General features: G+C 49.4%; 5 protein-coding genes across 5 annotated transcripts; 2 read left to right on the plus strand and 3 right to left on the minus strand.

Moving 5' to 3' along the window:
• Nucleotides 1-29: 29 nt before the first annotated feature.
• Nucleotides 30-8,931, minus strand: UREG_04819 (uncharacterized protein; the record flags this gene model as incomplete). Its single annotated transcript, XM_002584084.1, has 6 exons — nucleotides 30-71; nucleotides 272-2,036; nucleotides 2,070-4,210; nucleotides 4,267-4,667; nucleotides 4,719-6,518; nucleotides 6,726-8,931. The coding sequence occupies 6 exons, from the start codon at nucleotides 8,929-8,931 to the stop codon at nucleotides 30-32; spliced, it is 8,355 nt and encodes a 2,784-aa protein (XP_002584130.1).
• Nucleotides 8,932-9,981: 1,050 nt separating this feature from the next.
• On the minus strand, nucleotides 9,982-10,728 carry UREG_04820 (uncharacterized protein; the record flags this gene model as incomplete). Its single annotated transcript, XM_002584085.1, has 4 exons — nucleotides 9,982-10,247; nucleotides 10,309-10,425; nucleotides 10,484-10,600; nucleotides 10,653-10,728. The coding sequence occupies 4 exons, from the start codon at nucleotides 10,726-10,728 to the stop codon at nucleotides 9,982-9,984; spliced, it is 576 nt and encodes a 191-aa protein (XP_002584131.1).
• A 599-nt stretch (nucleotides 10,729-11,327) lies between these two features.
• On the plus strand, nucleotides 11,328-13,338 carry UREG_04821 (uncharacterized protein; the record flags this gene model as incomplete). Its single annotated transcript, XM_002584086.1, has 6 exons — nucleotides 11,328-11,331; nucleotides 11,425-11,481; nucleotides 11,532-11,576; nucleotides 11,700-11,783; nucleotides 11,830-12,111; nucleotides 12,167-13,338. The coding sequence occupies 6 exons, from the start codon at nucleotides 11,328-11,330 to the stop codon at nucleotides 13,336-13,338; spliced, it is 1,644 nt and encodes a 547-aa protein (XP_002584132.1).
• Nucleotides 13,339-14,397: 1,059 nt separating this feature from the next.
• Nucleotides 14,398-15,461, plus strand: UREG_04822 (uncharacterized protein; the record flags this gene model as incomplete). The annotated part of the gene is made up of 2 exons (XM_002584087.1): nucleotides 14,398-14,700; nucleotides 14,808-15,461. The coding sequence occupies 2 exons, from the start codon at nucleotides 14,398-14,400 to the stop codon at nucleotides 15,459-15,461; spliced, it is 957 nt and encodes a 318-aa protein (XP_002584133.1).
• Nucleotides 15,462-15,944: 483 nt separating this feature from the next.
• On the minus strand, nucleotides 15,945-16,928 carry UREG_04823 (uncharacterized protein; the record flags this gene model as incomplete). Its single annotated transcript, XM_002584088.1, has 1 exon — nucleotides 15,945-16,928. The coding sequence occupies one exon, from the start codon at nucleotides 16,926-16,928 to the stop codon at nucleotides 15,945-15,947; it is 984 nt and encodes a 327-aa protein (XP_002584134.1).
• Between the last annotated feature and the right edge of the window lie 164 nt (nucleotides 16,929-17,092).

Here is a 17,092-nt window from a genome sequence, read left to right on the forward strand (position 1 = left end):
ATTAGGTCTAGTCGAGCCCGCCTAAGAATTTACGACGCAGCTGAGTAAGGGACCTTTTCCGCGGCCGGGTTCTAGACAATGGTCAGCAGCACGTCGAGTTAGGGGTGGAGGTGGCTACTAGCGCACTTGACTGATTTTTTATCCAGTTGCTCTCTATCTTGACTTTGTGCGGTTGCGGGACGGCTGAACTCATTTTGCAGGAAGCTTCGAGACTAGGACGACGTCAGCCACGGTTTATCCACACCAAGCACGTTCATAATGTAGAACTTACGTCCTCGCGAGCATCCATGTTGAGACTCCTGGCAGAATGAGAATCAAGCGCAAGACCCGTAGAGGGACCAGCCGAGTTCAAACTAGACATTGTAGATCTTGCACCAGAGAAAGGTGAAACATGAGAGTGAAATGACCGACGCGGTGATTCGGATTGCTCGGTTGAGCTGCGGCTGACGATGCTATTTGAGCCATCTGAAGGGTACATATTGGAAACGCTGTCTGACGTGAAAACCTGCTTCGCAGTGGCAAGTTCTCGCAGTCGTCTTTGCTGTTGTTTACTTGGACGATTATGGGAGAACTTGTTACCGAGAATTGCGGGGGCATGCGAGATGAGAGCTTTAATGGCGTCCTTCTTAAGGCGCAGCGCAAGATCGAGATTGGACCAAGTTTTGTTTCGATATTCGAGTATTGGCAACCGAAATACAAAGTCATGCACATCCTCAATGTTGCGCTCGCCTTTCCCTTTATAACTCAAACAAAGGACAACATCGTTGATTTTTACATGAGATAAGATCATGTAATTGGACGCCCTTGACATCATGTATGAAACATCATCCGTGGGATTCTCGGCTTTGCCAAATGCCTTTGTTGATGATCGGGATATCGCGAATTTCTTGCCTTTTTCATCAGTCGCGGATATGGTAGATTGTGACGCCAACGACCTGTCCGTTTGAGATCTGCCAAGCAGCTTTAGACTATCGACAGAGTTCTTCTTTACTGGAAGACGACTCGGAGGTGGAGTTCGGGTGGCAGACCGAGATCGATCTCCAGGGCTTCCGGCTTTACTTTTTGCAGAGTCCTTATTTATAGGTGTGAAACCCGCTATCTTTGGTCTTCGACCCGGAGATTTCGATCGATGGTTGTCTTGCAAGGAAAGTGTGGGTTTCAATCTCGACTCAATACTGCCTGGGTATGACATCTGGGAATCGTCGACGGAGCCACTGCTAGTGCTTGCACCTGGTGTGTGAACTTCAGGGTTGCCGTCACTCTCCTCCTCATCTTCCTGTGGATTAAATCGTTTGATCATAAACGGCGAGAAACCTCCACTTTCAAAAGCATTTGACCCAACTCCTGGAAATATGTATTCAAACAGCTTTTGGCCTAGCTCTCGTTCCAATTGAATTTTCAGCGGGAATAGCGTCACTTCAAAGTCATCTAATACCGGAATGCCACCAATGGCCTCTAACATGTACCATTTAACTTGAAGCATCATATCCTCTTCCGTTTGCGGATTTTGGCGTTGTTCATCTAAATATGGGACGATCATCTGGGGATACAATGCGCTAGGGAGGAGGTTTAGGCCGTAGATTCGTTGGACTTCAATCGCGTTGTGATTTGACCCATCAATGTTATCTGTTCTCTCGTACGCGGCGTTCCTCAGCTGAAACTCAACAAGCGGCTCCCCATGCTCTCTCATCAAATGCCATACAATTTCGGATGCGGACAACGTCCACCTTAGAAGACCGCTGGAATGGTGCTTTGTACGCTCCTCATTTTTCCGTTGCGAAGTGGTAATTGCCTTCATGATGAAAAATAGCTCATCCTCACAAGTGGCCAGGTCCTTTTCCAAGGCCATTCTATCTTTCCATCCCTGGGTATCTAGGTATTTTGATTGGATTTGGAAAAGATTTTTGATATCTTCGAGATGGCGAATCCGCTGCTGAAGTTTATTGACCATCTCAGGAGCACCCCTAAGGTCGCTGAAGTCCGAGGCTAACATTATTTTTTCTAATCGTTCGTTTCGGACTTGCTCTAGCGGCTCACTGTAAAGAAGAAGATCTAGTACAATGACATACATTGAATAATATTGAGCAGAATCGCAGATTGCCCTGACCTGAGGGAAATCTACCGAGATCTGATCGATCCTGTTCTCGTTGGCAATTGCATCGCAGACCGGTCCGCGGTCTTCCTTCGCAACCTTTTCGTTGTATTTTAGACGTAAAGCGTTATACTTGTCGTAGCGAAGACTAGCGGATGTTTTCTGAATGATTCGAGACAGCCCGGATGGATCGCGATCGAATTCAAACATAGACTCCAACGATACCCATGGAGGCCACGTTGCCCCCGGAGCGTTGCCATATCTGTTTCCACAGTATATATGGGCATGACTTGAAAACGTTTTTTGGGTTGCAACAAAAAATTGAGCACTGTCCATGTCTAGCGTGAATCGGCGCTGCACGAGGCCACTAACGTCATCAGACTCTCGTCGTTTATCTCTAATCGAGATCACTTTTAATTGCATGCCTTTAGCAGTTACAAGTGCGACGGATTTTTTATTCTTCTCGCTTTGTAGCTGAATTTGCGGGGCTATAAGTCGGAGGTGATAGCTGTTCTGTGCGGTAAACTCTGGGGCAATGTCGTCCTGCTCTTCTGCTTGTTCTTGCTTGTCGCTGTGGTAACCTGTGTCTTCCGCATTTACAAAACGGTTGGCATCGTTGAGGAGCTGCTCGATCCGGGCCTCTACTGTCCCTTCATCATCCTGATCCTCTTCATTTGAGTTAGGTGCATGATGAAATGACTGGCGTCGACTGTCCATATGCCGAAATTTGGATTTGCCCTGCTCTTCGACAATGTCCAAGATGAACTTGACGGCTCTGCGAGACATGTAGTAGACAAAGCCACGACGTTGACTGTTCTGGTGGATATACCGTAGAACTATATTCCGCAAAGAGTTATTCCACTTCAGCTGGATGTTGTGGATAATAAACCGATTATTGAAATCGCTGATGAAGTCTTCGTCTGGAGAAGCGTAGTGCATTTGAGCACCCACGTCGTCCCCTGATTTCTGCGTTTCGGAAGAAGAGTCAGGCGAGGGGCATTTGCTATCTGATTCACTGACGCCTGTGGTTGTCGAAATCTGTTGTGTAAGTCGCAGAAGTCCTTCCTGGAGGAACTCCCTCCGCGTACGAAGTGATTCGCCTTGTTTGAGGAACAACTCGTATTGACTGCGACTGGCTTCATCCACCGTTCCTTCACGGACAAGTTGAAGTTCGTGTTCGCCAACCAAGCGTGCATGAGAGTCGATTTGCGCATCAAGCACATGAAGACGTTCTTTAATCAGATCTATTTGAACTGTTCGTGGATCGTTTTCCTGGGTCATGACGCAGTAGTGTGTAGGCTCATCACCAAAATGACTATACCCTGTCTCATCGGGTCCAACTTCATGATGATCTGTCTGTCTGAGATACGAAAAGCGCGGAGAATATGCAAGAGGAAGTATCTGGGTCTTAGGATTCGACTCCGAGGGTAATATCCAGTCAAGTTCAACGAAGTCGTCCATATCAACCCAGTTTAAGTCATGGTCAGGAATAGTAAAGCGAGAAAGGTCAGCAGGTGCGACAGGTTCTTGGAATGTCGATATGATATCGTCTCTGGCCCGTTGAATATCTTCAGGATTGGTGCCACCAATACTAGCTGACACAGCTCGGAAATCTGCGGATATGAAATCAAGCTGCGCACGATTGATCCTCATCGTGCTCGCCTTCGTTTGCTTCAATCGTCCCTTCACCTGCGTTTTGACCTGTTCTCGGCGCTGGTGGAGATCAAGCATGAAGCTATCGAGTCGAGCTTTGATCCCTGTGGCAAAAACGGTAGTTTTGTTGTAATCTTCGGCCTCTTTGTGTTTGTAAATGTGGGAGATGAATAAAGGAGAAAGGAATAGGTTATATTTGACCGTTCCAAGATGACGACTGAACTTCTTGCTAGTCTTTGTTAGACCCGGCCACAGAGGCCCCTGGCGAACAGGCAAGGACATTACTCCTGAGAACAAGGACCACCAGTTGAAAAAGTGAGTAAAGAATCTAGGGCTTAGGTGAACGGTATTGTAGCTCGTGGACGGTTCACGATTTGTTACCGACCAAACTCGCGAAACAGGCGCCACGACAGCAACCGAAAGATGGATATGATTGCTGCGAAAACCGCGATATGCATCGTAGTCCTAACCAGGCTTGAATTAAAATCTCTTCGCCTGGAAATTATTGATTGAACAAATACCTTTCGTTTCTCTCCGCTGAGATACTTCGGATTCTTTAGGACGACGTCATAATGGGGCCTAAACTCGAACGAACGCTCTTCCGTGCCGTGAACGGTTCGCTCGAAGACCAAACCTGCAAGCCATCTCACGTTGCCCGAGAGTTTCATTACAACCTTCTTAAATGTAGGGTCGTGCCTCATACTGCTTTTAGACGATAGGCTCCCGCTGTCTGACATGGGCAACTCGTAGGAATGTCGCGCATGGTGGCTATAGTCGGGAACTGCAAGCACATACTCTCCGCTTGTAACGGTCATAAACTCCTTGGGGTCATCTCGCGTGTGTATCTCCCATTGCACATCTTTACGCCAGCACATAACAAACCCAGCACCAAAGCCTGTAACCACGTAAGGGTCACGAGAACCTAGCAAGACAGTTAGCCGGTTAACAAACCCTGATCTGAAACTGCACTTACCTTTGAGTCGGAGGTGAACATCTCCGTCCCCTTTCCACATCACGTTAATTCTGGAATGGAAGCTAAGCCTTATTTTATCCCAAAACCCAACACGTTCAGACGGGTCAATCTCCGGTTTAGTGAACCCTTCGATTATCTTCATCATATCTTGGATGACAGGTTGATAGGACATTCCCCATGATATGCTAGTCGGAAGGTTTGTATTGATCTCAATTTTGGGGTCAGAATATGTTTTGACAGGCGACACGGTTCGGCGTACGTCGATTGAAAACCCAGGATGAGAAACCCCATCAGGTGTTACAGTTGGTGGAACGATATTGACCATCACGCGTCGGGACGATTCGTAGTCACGAAACTCTTCTGCAATTACAAAGTCTCCGTGCACCGACCAACATGGTAGACGAGTCGGCTGGCCGGGACGCAGTGCAGGGATATGTATTAAATCGAGAGGGTAGTCCCTAAGGTTTGCCCTTGCTTCTCCCATATCTAAATGGACACTCATGGGAATTAAAAGGGAGTATTTCGTATCCAAAGGCATTCCTTTGCCAATTTTATGGATGTATTCGGCGTAAGAACTCAAAGGGAAAGAAGGTTTGTCAAGAACAAGGTGCACATCACTTATAGTGACAGCAAGTAACCCGGGCCGATTAGGCACCACTAGTATAGTCTCATCGTCCTGGAACCCTTCTGGAGGCTCATCGGCGCCCGCGAAGAGGGCCCGTATCTCCTTGATTGCTGTATTTTGGAAACGTATGGAGCTATCAATTCTGGTCCTCCAAGAATGCGCATTATGCTCCTGTAAGCTGGTCCAGGCGTCATGCAAAGCAACCTTACAGCAATCCGAAAAGCTCGTAATAGCGTCAGGGTCATATCTTACTTTCCGCTTAGCACGTCTACCCCTGGATGTCGAACGCGAACGTTCATGGCGATCGACACTTTTGCTTCGCTGGGTTTCCCCACTATTGCGAGATAAAGCCGGAGACTTTTGAGAGCTTGGATGTGCTGAATGAGTACGCAACCGGGAAGTTGCAATGCGCTGCTGGCACGCTTCAACCTTTTTGACTTTCATCCGATGTGCCTCATCGCGCGTCAAGCGCTGTTTCTGCTCCAATAAACCCAGTCGATATATGGTCGACAGTTTCCATTCAAAGGCGTCGTCTTCCAATTCGAATAAAAGTGCTTTACTGCGCAACGAAATCCTAGGGACATGCTTTGGGCCTTCGGGGTGCTTTTCTAGAACATATTCATTTGTTCTGGTTTTGAACCGATGATTTAGCTGTTGAATAGCTTTGGTGGTATTCACGAAATTATCGAAAATGCGATGCATGATCATATGATGCGGGACAGCGAGACGAATAAAATCAGTGGATATGTCGTACCCCTTGGCGTCCGTAATCGACTCAGCCTGCTTAGAACGACTTTCTCTAAATCCAACACGCATGCTCTTTACACTGATGATCCGCGCCCATACGCCTTTTAGTTTTGGCGCTTCGGCATGAAGGCGGACAAGATGTGCACGTATGAAGGGAGGCGACCATCTATGGCGGCCAGCAGCCAAACCATAAATTTGCACCATCATCGCAGGGTCCATAGGCATTACAAGTTTAATTTCAATCAGAGGGGCCTTGAAGTCAAGGGTGACTAGCTCAGCTTTAGGAAGGGCTGGGCTAGGAGGTGACGATTGGGAGCTTTTGCTTCCCACCCCCATTGAAGGATCCCTTCTTAGGTGACTGTTTAAGGAAAGGCATCTTTGTATCACGGTAAAGGCGATCCGAAGGGCGTATATCGATAAAGTGAATGCTTTAGAAAGGTTTCGTGCACAATAGAGGTAATATGGAATGTCGGCCCTTGCAGGTCACTCGTAGTGCTGAGGGCAACCTCAAACCGTGGAATAGACAAAAAAGGACTCCGTTTCCATGAAATCTGCAGACTCTATGACAAAGCCTTCAAGGCCTCGCACATGGATTGCAAGGCGTCTACCATCTGCAGGGCCAGTATAGGACTTACGTGAGGGCGATGAAGATGCGAATCTGAAGGTCGGATCATCTGACATAGCAGAATGACTTGGGGTTCGTCGACGCGCAACCCTTTTGTTGGGTTCTGCTTTTTGTGCTTGGTAATGGGCAGAGCAGCCACCAAGTTGCAAGACAATACCGCGGGTTGCCGGTTGAATTGTATCATCTGTTCCAGCAACTTCGACAGCGAGGCCTAATATTTCGAATTGAAATTGGAGTAGCCACGGTGGAAGGCGCCTCAGGATACTGGGAGAATTCGGATTCATGGAGGGCGGTAATTTGGTCGGTTGAACATGGTCATGAAACTGTTCAACTACCTGATGAACGCCTTGGGTAACCTCACCGCTCACAAGGTGAACGGAAAAAGTATTCAAATTCCCGGAAGCCACAACACAAAGTTCTGTCGTTGCATTCAAATGAGTTTTAAGCTCCAGGGACTCGGTAGACATTAGGTGATGTTTGGCCCCTGACGCCATCTGGTAATAGAGCACATGAGATGCAACTCTATAAACTGAGGCTAAGGAATATTGGACTCCTTCTTCTGCCGAATGAGAGGACTCAATGTCCAATGATATGGAGGATATCGAGGAGACGAGGAGGTTATAATCTTGCTGTTCGGAAGCCGTCGACGCTGGAAGCACGAATCGAAGTACGGGTTCCTGGATGGATAATTTGATTGTTGCTTTGGGTAGAAGACGAGAGATCAAAAGGTGTTTGCTTTTCTTTTTCGTCCGACGAGTTGCGTTCCTCCGCTGCAGCAGGCCAATTATTTGAGCAACCTTCCCAGGCTCCAAATCCACAGACGGCGAAGTGACAACAAAATTGGCAAAAAGAACATTTGTGTTGCGTTCAGCCGCATCATGGCTTTCTGAAAGAGAGACAGTTTTGGCCGGTAATGTCGTTTTGACTGTTGCGGTGGCCATTGGGATGTACATAATTTTGTCATGATCGTTCGTGTTATCATCTAGCGACACAGACGACGATATCGCAGCTACGAGAGCCTGATGCGCGATATCATTCTTTTGGAAGTACATACGGTGGGCTGGTTCGTTAGGGTCCATTCGGTGAAAATCAATGCCGACCTCGTGGGTAACAATGTTCAGAAATTGAGGCTTTTTCGCTTCGGGGAGCCGCTGTACCACACGGGAAACGCGGAAGAAACTTAGTGCAACTTGAATTTCTTGTATCCCACGGAGTAGAGAGCCTAGAAACTGGCGAGATTCGGCCACTGTGTCGACAACTGCCCCTTCGTGGGTCCCGGGGTGATCCAACTCTTCGACGATATCAGTAAACGATACACCTTTGTCCCCACTGTTGAATGTATTCTGTTGCGATGCCGTTTGTGCCCCTGATATCCGACTTGATAAAGAGAGTAGGTTGTCATACGGGACATGTAGCCTTCCTACTTTAACTGAGACTGAAACGTCCCTCAGACCTTCCACGTCCTTGTGGAGCAGGCCATGGATATTGAGGCCCAAATTGTCCACAATTTCTTCTGGTTCCTGACTCTCCAGCGCAAGAAGCACATTTTTAACATTGATCATCCATTCTGCTGGCAGCTGGTCGCCGGAAGGGTCCTTCTTGTGTCTGAATAATCTCCCACGTTCCATCACATTTCGTCTGGTGTCAACAGCCACCGCAAAACTTCCAACACCGATTTCCCCAACCTTGAGAATCCGTAATGTGGTATCAGTAGCTGTAACATCGACCAACGACAACAAATGTATCCTTCTATGCAACCGTTTTATTACATCTTTCGCTTTTGTCAGGGTTTTCCATGTCTTATTGATTATAGCTCCGTTGTCCCGATGCTGCTTTGAGGGCCGAGTGAATTTTTCTCCAGAGGAGTCGCCATCGTCCAGGAACTTGGCATTGGGCCCTTCATCGGCTGGGATGGTTTGGGTTTTGTCTCCGCCGTGCAAGACTTTCGGGTCAACAGTTACTGAGAGTTCTTTGATTCGCAAACTGACATAAGTTGGCTGCGCAAATGTAGGCCAGTGTATGGATATCCCGAGGCCGCGAATACTGACGTGAATCCCTTCTCTCGGAGAATAAGCAATGCGGCGTAGAGAGAAATAACCGATGCGCTGAATCGAGATCCCAGTGGCGAATCGAACTATGGCGAAGAATACAAAGGTGGATATGTAGAGGAGGAGGATCGTCACGAACACGGACGTCGGGCTTAGAGAGACAGCCATGTCGACTCGCGAGGGCTCGATCGCGTGAGGAAGGGGTTAACCCATTCGTTAAGCCGAGAGGAGCATGGCCTCGATGTTACGAAATGCGCCTCGAGCCTAAAAGTTTCCGCCATCAGTAAGAATCTTCGGATACAACTAAACTGCAGCGGAGCTCCTTTGCTTCCCAACGGAGTCGCAGAGGGTTCAAAGCGCAGTGGAAAGGAGCAGGAGTCAGTGTGTACCAGCAGCTCGACAGATCACACGGGGAGCTAGAAGACGGCGAGATTTCATTCTCGAGACCGTCGTCCGTCCATAGGTCGAGCCAGAGAGGAATCTTGAAGGAGAAGGGAAGTTCCAGTTCCGCGTGCGTGCATCCGCAAAAAGGATGAGATTCTCTGGGGAGGTCCTGGGCCAAGGGGCCAGATAGCGGACTCCAGGGCTCTTGGCGCCGTGCTAGCCGGGATGATCGCATCCGGGCTGCCGGACTCTGCTGACTCAGGAGCTGATATCGCGAGCTTGTCGAGACGAGCTTCAGGAGCAAGCTGCGATCTTCTTGCTTTTGTCCTCCCGTGCAGATCAATGGGCTGCATATGCATTCTGCAGAAGCCCTGTGCCAGAACATTTTAATTACATTCTGGAACAAACGGACGACGCCCAAGTTTGACCAACTAAATAAAGTTTCAGTCTCTTGTCACAACCCTGCTCCAGCACTAATTATAGGCTTGATCAGGCTTTTTATGCCATGCAATACGAAGCTCTATCATGAAATGGCCTTTCCGGGATGATGTGGAAAATGAATTGCATTTCTCGGCAGCATCCCAATGGCAGCTCTTAAGGGTCAAGTGACGGAGGCTCTCTACGGAGGATTCTTTACATTTAATGGCTAATGGCTCCAGAGCTTTGATCCGGAGTTCTTGTGCTAAACAGTTACAGATGCGCAAATCACACGGGATTGCCCAAAACGACCACCAGCTGTTGGCATGCAGAATGCACTGCAAGAAATGCAAAAATTATATATCGGTACTTAGCCAAGGCCCAGGTGCTTTCTGCTCAAGAGTTGTTTTCAGGTCCTTAAGATTCACGAAGCTCCTTGATACGATCATCAATCAAAGCAATTTCTACTTCCACGCCCAGCAATTTCTCGTTCAACAGCTCCTTGTACTTTTCATCCGACAGAGATTTGATAGGTATCCATTTTGATTCGACAATGCGCTCTACTAATGGCGTCTTCGGCTGGGTTACTCGCTGCGTATGCCAGCCATCGACCATATTGTACGACAGCTGGCCCACGTAGCCGAGAAGGGAGAAAGCAACCATCCCGGGAACAAAGCGCCTGTCTGTGAATTACGATATCAGACGATGGGACCGGATAGGAGACATCTACCAACTGCTACTTACGAATAGACCAAGTGACTGCACCGCCCGACAATCCTCCCGCGACTGCACTTGCATAGGCGCGCTGGTTTGAAGTTGGGCTCTCCTGGAACTGGATCCTAAGAATGTTGCTTCGAACCCCTAAGTCTTTGTGAGCGAAACAAACACAATCGGAATCCCCGGTCGGAACGGAACGTACACCAGAAGGAGGTCCCAAACGCGAACCAATGAATGCCATGTGAGATGGAATGGATCACAGGATGGCGATTCAATTTCAGAACACCAGAGGTAGCGCCATACAAAAGGCCAGCGGTCCCTGCATCTTGTTAGCTATCGAGATAGAAAAATCAAGCTCAGAGGTTACTAACCGCTCAGAGCACCAATTTTGACGGCTGGAATCAGCGATGAAGAGGGATGGGATGCATGGCTGCTGGTGTCACCCATAGTTTTCGCTGTCTACAGACATTTAGAATGGCATTGACTCGGCATTGGACTGTCTACACAGGCTTTGCTGCAGACTCGAGTCCATCGTTCCCCCAGCCAGCAAAAGAGGAGAGAGGAGCTTAGTCAGCTTAACCGCGCTCGATTCGCGGCTACGGGCCAATCACAGCGCCGCCACTGCCGCCCGAAGGACTTCCACAAGAGTCGATCTGGAGATATCAAAGTTGCAGCATTGGAGTGGAACTATGGATTGAAGGCTACGGCTAGACATTCACTGCAACTATTAGCCGATCCACGCCGTTGCTACCGGGAAATCGAGGTGTGCAGAGCTGCCGGACTGGCTCCTGCCGCCCGCCCTAGCCTTAATAATAGCGTAAATTTCCGCGTTAGCGTCATCAACTAAAATTTGTCCTCCCAAAATTCCAAAGACACAATTTCCACACCACCACGAACGTCAACCCTACCCGTCGCTTGATCATACAGGCGCCGTCACGCTTTCCAACATCGCGTTCGCTGAAAGATTACCTGTCTTTCAGCCCTTATCGACTCGACTAGAAACGCGCGGAGCTATAGCGCGTTTCGTGTGACCATCAATTGCAATCATGGGTGCGTTACCTTTCGCAGTCGCTTCCGCCCCGCAAGCCCTCATTGTGGCATGGCTCCCTGGAACCTGAATAGTAGCTAACTTGGAACGCATAGCGCCCGCTAAATCCAAAGCCCAGAAGATGTCCGTCGGGGCCTTCTTGGCGGATGAGAGTGAGTGATATACGACAGACAAAACCGTTCTTAGCACTGACACCCGGTAGATTTTGGCTCTTGGGCCGATGAGATGGATGACCTTCCTCTTCCAAGTAGGTTCTTTCTCACCCGATCACGCTACCTTTCTCGTTCAGTGCTAACAATTCTACTTTGTTTAGGTGGTACGCAAAGTTCAAAGTCCATAGGAATACGGCACAGTATTTAACGTAGACTAGCATCTAGCGAGTCCCGCACAGGCTACGGTGGCGAACGTCGTACTTATGGTGGTGCGCCGGCGTCATTTGGACATGAACGTGATGGTACGGGTAACGCTCCGTAGACATGGGCTGCGCTAACACTGGATAGAGCGTGGGTACTCGATTCGAGAGGAACTTCCCCTCCCTACCCAACCCCCTTATACTGCACATATTGGAAACATGTCTTTTGATGCTACCCAAGCCGATATCGCCGAACTATTCGCATCATGCGAAGTGACCAACGTTCGCATCGTGGAAGACAAGTTGACTCGGGCCCCAAAAGGATTTGGCTATGTTGAATTTGCCACTCTCGATGGGCTTAAGAAAGCACTCACGTTCCAAGGAACTTCCCTCCAAGGGAGAAATATTAGAGTCAGCGTTGCAGAACCTCGTGCGTACTCAAGGATTTAGATTTCATGAGGATTGGGGGCTAACACTGTTCCTAGCCAAGGACCGTCATGAGTCCAGAGACCTGAGCGACTGGTCTCGAAAAGGCCCACTGCCTGACCTTCCCCAACGAAGGGGCTCGGATCGTCCAGGGTATGCATCCCGAGGCTTTGACGCAATGTCTGATGCCGGAAGTGAACGCGCTGGCCGCCGCCCATACGAACCTGCAGATGGCAAAATCAGGGATTTCTCTTCCTGGGAACGTAAAGGTCCTCTCCCACCAGCCCCACCAGCTGGCAGAGAAGGCGGTCGTCCCCGAAGCAAAGAAGGTCCACAGATCCGCCGAGCGTCCCCTGCATGGGGTGAAGGTCGCTCACAAGATGGCTCAAGGCCTCCTCGGCGTGAATTCCAGGAACGTCCACCCCCAGAAAGAGCTCCTACGGCTCCCGAACTCGACAACCAGTGGAGAGCGCGTATGCGACCCGACCAACCTGCACAGCCTCCAGCCCCAACCCCAGCCCCAGCTGCTGTACAAGCCTCTCCAGCCTCCCCCGTTGCTCCAACAGGGCCGGCTCTGGCTATGAGACCGAAGCTCAATCTTCAAAAGAGAACGGTTCCTGACAGTGAAGTAAAGTCTCCATCTACTGGTGAGCCTAAATCCAGCATTTTCGGCGGCGCTCGCCCGATTGATACAGCCGCCAAAGAAAAAGAAATTGAAGAGAGGCGGCTGCAGAAGAAGAAGGAAAGCGAAGAAAAGGCTAAAGCCGAGAAAGAAGAACAGGAGAGAATTGCTAAGGAGCAGGAGTTGGCTAAACAAAAAGCAAAGGAAGCAGCTGCTGCCGCCAGTGCCGCAAACGCCGATGGCCCGAAGGAGGGTGCTTCTGATGTGGCCCAAGGTGCAAATTTTGAAATTCTTCAGCGAATGGAAGAGAACGGAAATGGGGAGGTTGCAGGCGCTACTCAAGAGGGCGCTCCGACTCCCACAGAAGAAAAGCCCCAGGCTCCTAAGGATGTGACGCGGCCACAGCCTGCCAGTAGAGCAAACAGCAACTGGAGAACAGGCGGAGGCAGACGCGGTTCAGGGCATGGCCAGCAGGGCCCCCGAGGTCGCGGCGCACCCAAGGCAGCACCACAGCAGCCAAGCACTCCTGTCGAGGACGAGGAAGGCTGGAGCACTGTCGGTTCGAAAACCCGAGGCGGTCGCCGTGGAGGTTATCGCAATGCCGCTTAAAGGTTTTAACTGACAAAGTTTGTCACGCCAAAGATTCGGGCTCATTTTTAACTTCGGGTTATTCCTTGTGCGCCAGCAGAAAAGCGTCTTTGTTATTTAGCGCCAGTCTCTGACAGTATGGGTATCCCCAATCGCCCTCTTGCAATTCTCCGCCCCTAATCGCTTACACCTCCCCCCCCGCAAACATCAGTTGTGCGAGTTCCCAGCGTTTGTATCGTTCCCTGAAATCGGTGATTTCTGGACCGTCCACCAACAGTCAATATTCTTCCTTCCCGACCCCTTCCCTTTAAATCTTTGATGGAATGTGCCAATTTGCATGTGTGATACGAGCTTCGAACCGCGGAAATGTTTTAATGCCACCGTAGCTAGGAGGAAAAACGGAAGACTTGTTTACTTTTTTCCCTTCAAAGGGTCTCTTACTTGATGGGATTTCTCCTTATTCCCCCCTTTGTTCTCTATCTCGAAATTCCTGAAAATTCTCGGTTAGGGAGCAATCAGGAGTGAGGAGTTTCTTTTCTTTTTCTTTTTTTATTTCGCACAAAAAGAATGTTTTCGTTTGATCTCCTTCCTTCCTCGCCACATTCATGGTTTATCTCACACTGTTCACTGCAATTTCACAGTGAAGACAATGATCACTAGTTTCCCAAATCTCTAAAGGAAGCATTGACTGATGAAGCTGGTGCTCATTTTCCTTGGGATGTTTTCCTTCGATTAACTATATTCGTGGATGCTGTATGTACGAGGTACGTTTGCTCAAAATGACCGTTTTTGTACCCTTAGTTGCTTGAGGTGTCTCCGCCTTAGTTGTGAATTTGAATAGATTTTCCAGTGTTTACTTCGCCTGCGAATCTCTACGCATAAAAGGCAAGTCTCAGTCGGTTCTCGACCACTATCGAATCTGAAAAAGATATAGAAAGCAATCAAATAGTGATGGCTTCCTGCCAAGCCCCTATGCTTGGCGCGTTGACCTCCCTGGCAGCGAGTTATGATTATCATTCACTCAACTCGAACAGGCTTGAGACATGAGCCGGCTGCTTATCGTATCTAATTTAGAGCAACATGCGCTTTGACACTCGTTTTGACGCGAAACGTGAGCGTCTGGTGGAGGACTGGGCAAACCTGCTCAGCAAATCCGTCCCTGCGGTCTGTGACCTTGCGGGAGCATTCAGGCAAGACGAAGCCTGCTACTATGTCTCGCACCACTGCGGCTCATTCAACTTTTCTCTTCGGCTTCACTGGGAGGACGGCAAGCCCGACTGGCTAATCCGGTTCCCTATTCCTGGGAAATCAGTGCTCCCCGAAGACAAGGTCCGAAACGAGGTCGCCCTGATGAACTTCCTTCGACAGCATACATCTATCCCGGTACCGGAGGTCATCGCTCATGGAACCGCTGAGGATAACCCAACAGGCCTCGGGCCATTTATCATCATGCCCTGATTGAAGGTGTGAGAATGAAAGATTTGATGAAGAAAGACACTACCACGGACGAGAAGGAAAGCGATGTTTTGGATCCTGATATTAGCGAAGATACGCTCAAGACTCTATACAGCGAGATCTCAAAGGTGCTACTTGAATTATGGTCTGTGGACTGGGACAAGATTGGCGCTCCAGATTTCGATACTTCAAACTCGTGGCGAGCACAACGCCCTCCAGTGACGCTTGGGATGAATGAGTTTATCAGGTACGGGGGGCTGGCAGAGAATCTAGTGCTGTCAAATACGTTCTCATCATCCCTTGATTACTTCATGACTATGGCTGAGTTGCATTCCACCCACTTGAAAGAACAGCTCAACAGAAACGGCTGGAGCCTCGACCCTCTCTATTGGAACCTGCTTGATAACTATGTCTATGGGAAAGCCTCAATTACAGAGAGGGTCGCAAGGACTACGTATGAAACAGGTCTTCACGGCAACCGAGAGCCTTATGTTCGCTCTAAAATTGAGGACTTGCAAAGGTATAATGAAGCTGTTGCCAGTGATGAATGTGTTGACTATGAAGAGCCTGCAGAGGACGAAACGCCAGAATACTGGATAAAGTCAGATGAAAAGGGACCGCCTCAGCAAATTTCCTCTGCAAGAATCAACGGTTCAAGACACCCAGCCACCGGTTTCTTGGAAAATTAACTTTTCTATCACTGTTTTCTCAATTTGTGTGGCACTCCATAAAACACTTTGGCTGCGTTGAATATATTCATTGTATCAACAAAACTACCTGGGCCCTCTGCCTTTCTGGGTGCTCTGGAGACCCCAAAACCCCGTTCGGCTAGGTAAACCTCAATTGTGTTTACTCTCCTTCCGCTATAGCCACTGCCCGTTTCCCTTGCTGAGCATGTCCGGCATTTTAAAAACTATCACGGCGTAACCAAGGTTTTCCATCATAATAGTACAAGACGAACTCCGTCCAGGATCCAGCTCAATATAACGTCAGTTGCATACAATGATAATAGCAACAGAGGATCCCTTGATCTTAATAGCGGCTCCCAACTCAGGAAGCTTAGACGTGTCAGAGTCTTCGGATCAGTACAGGCACAGAGCTATCACTGTTTCTTGAAGAGCTTGGAACCCGGAAAGGGATAGAAATACCTGATGAGCATTAATTGATGCTCTCTATAGATGTTCTTCCGATGAATTAGCGTAAAATATCTTCTTCAAGACCATCAGCACCAGAGCCATTATCACACCAAGGATGGCTCTATCCAGCCACGGATCGGCCGTGGTTTGCGTTGCTCTGCTAGCGGTAGAAGCGGTTGTTGTAGCCGGTTGCGTCTGAGATGTTTGGACTTGCGTCCGCTTCGCTGCTGGAAATGAAACGGGAGTAGACTGAGCCGGACCCATCGAAGCATGGGCTGAGGGTGTAACAGGCGCTCGTACAGATTCAGAAGCGATATTCGAACCTCTTTCAGTCTCTTGACTCTGCGGTTGCGACTTCTGAGAAGACGATATGCCCTTTTCACTCTGAGCCTCAGTATCCGTCTTCTTCGCTTTCTCATCTTTATAGCTCGCCTTTAATCCCTCCGGTACCTTGTCGCCTTGCACCGCCCTATCCTCCTGATCCTCCACCGCGACTCCTTTACTCTTACAGACCTCCCACCACTCTTTCAAAATCTCCTCATTCGTCTTCCTCCCAGGACACACATCACATCTCCACTCCCGACTCCTCCGCGCCCAATCCCTCCGCACTTCCTCTTTCGCCTCCACCCCGCCAACCTGCCCCCTAGGGTCCCCATCCATAAAGCTCCGAATCGCAGTCAACGCCGTCCGGATCCCCCACGCAGGCTGCCACGTCTCGTCATGATGGCCGCTGATGCTCAGGCATATCTCGCGGTTAACCTCAAACCGGCCGGAGGGCGTGAGGAAGCGGAACGACGGTGGACGGAGCGGGTACTGAGGGGAGAGGATGATGCGGCCGTGGTATATGCCGTTGGCGTAGGGAGAGGGTTCGGGAGGTCCGGCGAGCGTGAAGTGCCAATCGAAGAGGTTGGAGTCGGAAATGGGGTGGGCGTGAAAGTAGGGAGATGGGGAGGGAGAGGATTCGGACAGCTCTTGGGCTTCCTTCACGAGGCGGCGCAGGGTGGGGCCGGGGGCTGCCATGGTTGCGGCAGGAGGGAGCGTCGGCAGTGGTATGCAAAAAGGGTTATTTGGAAAATAGGCTGATTAAACTGGCATTGGAATGGTGTAGGATCATTAGGCTCGTTCAACTATTGTGGTGTTGTTAGAGACAAGCTCTCTGTGCACTGACGATGTTGACCAAGAGC

The sequence above is a fragment of the Uncinocarpus reesii genome, genomic scaffold (assembly GCF_000003515.1).
Source record: "Uncinocarpus reesii 1704 scaffold_3 genomic scaffold, whole genome shotgun sequence".
Lineage (NCBI taxonomy): Eukaryota > Fungi > Ascomycota > Eurotiomycetes > Onygenales > Onygenaceae > Uncinocarpus > Uncinocarpus reesii.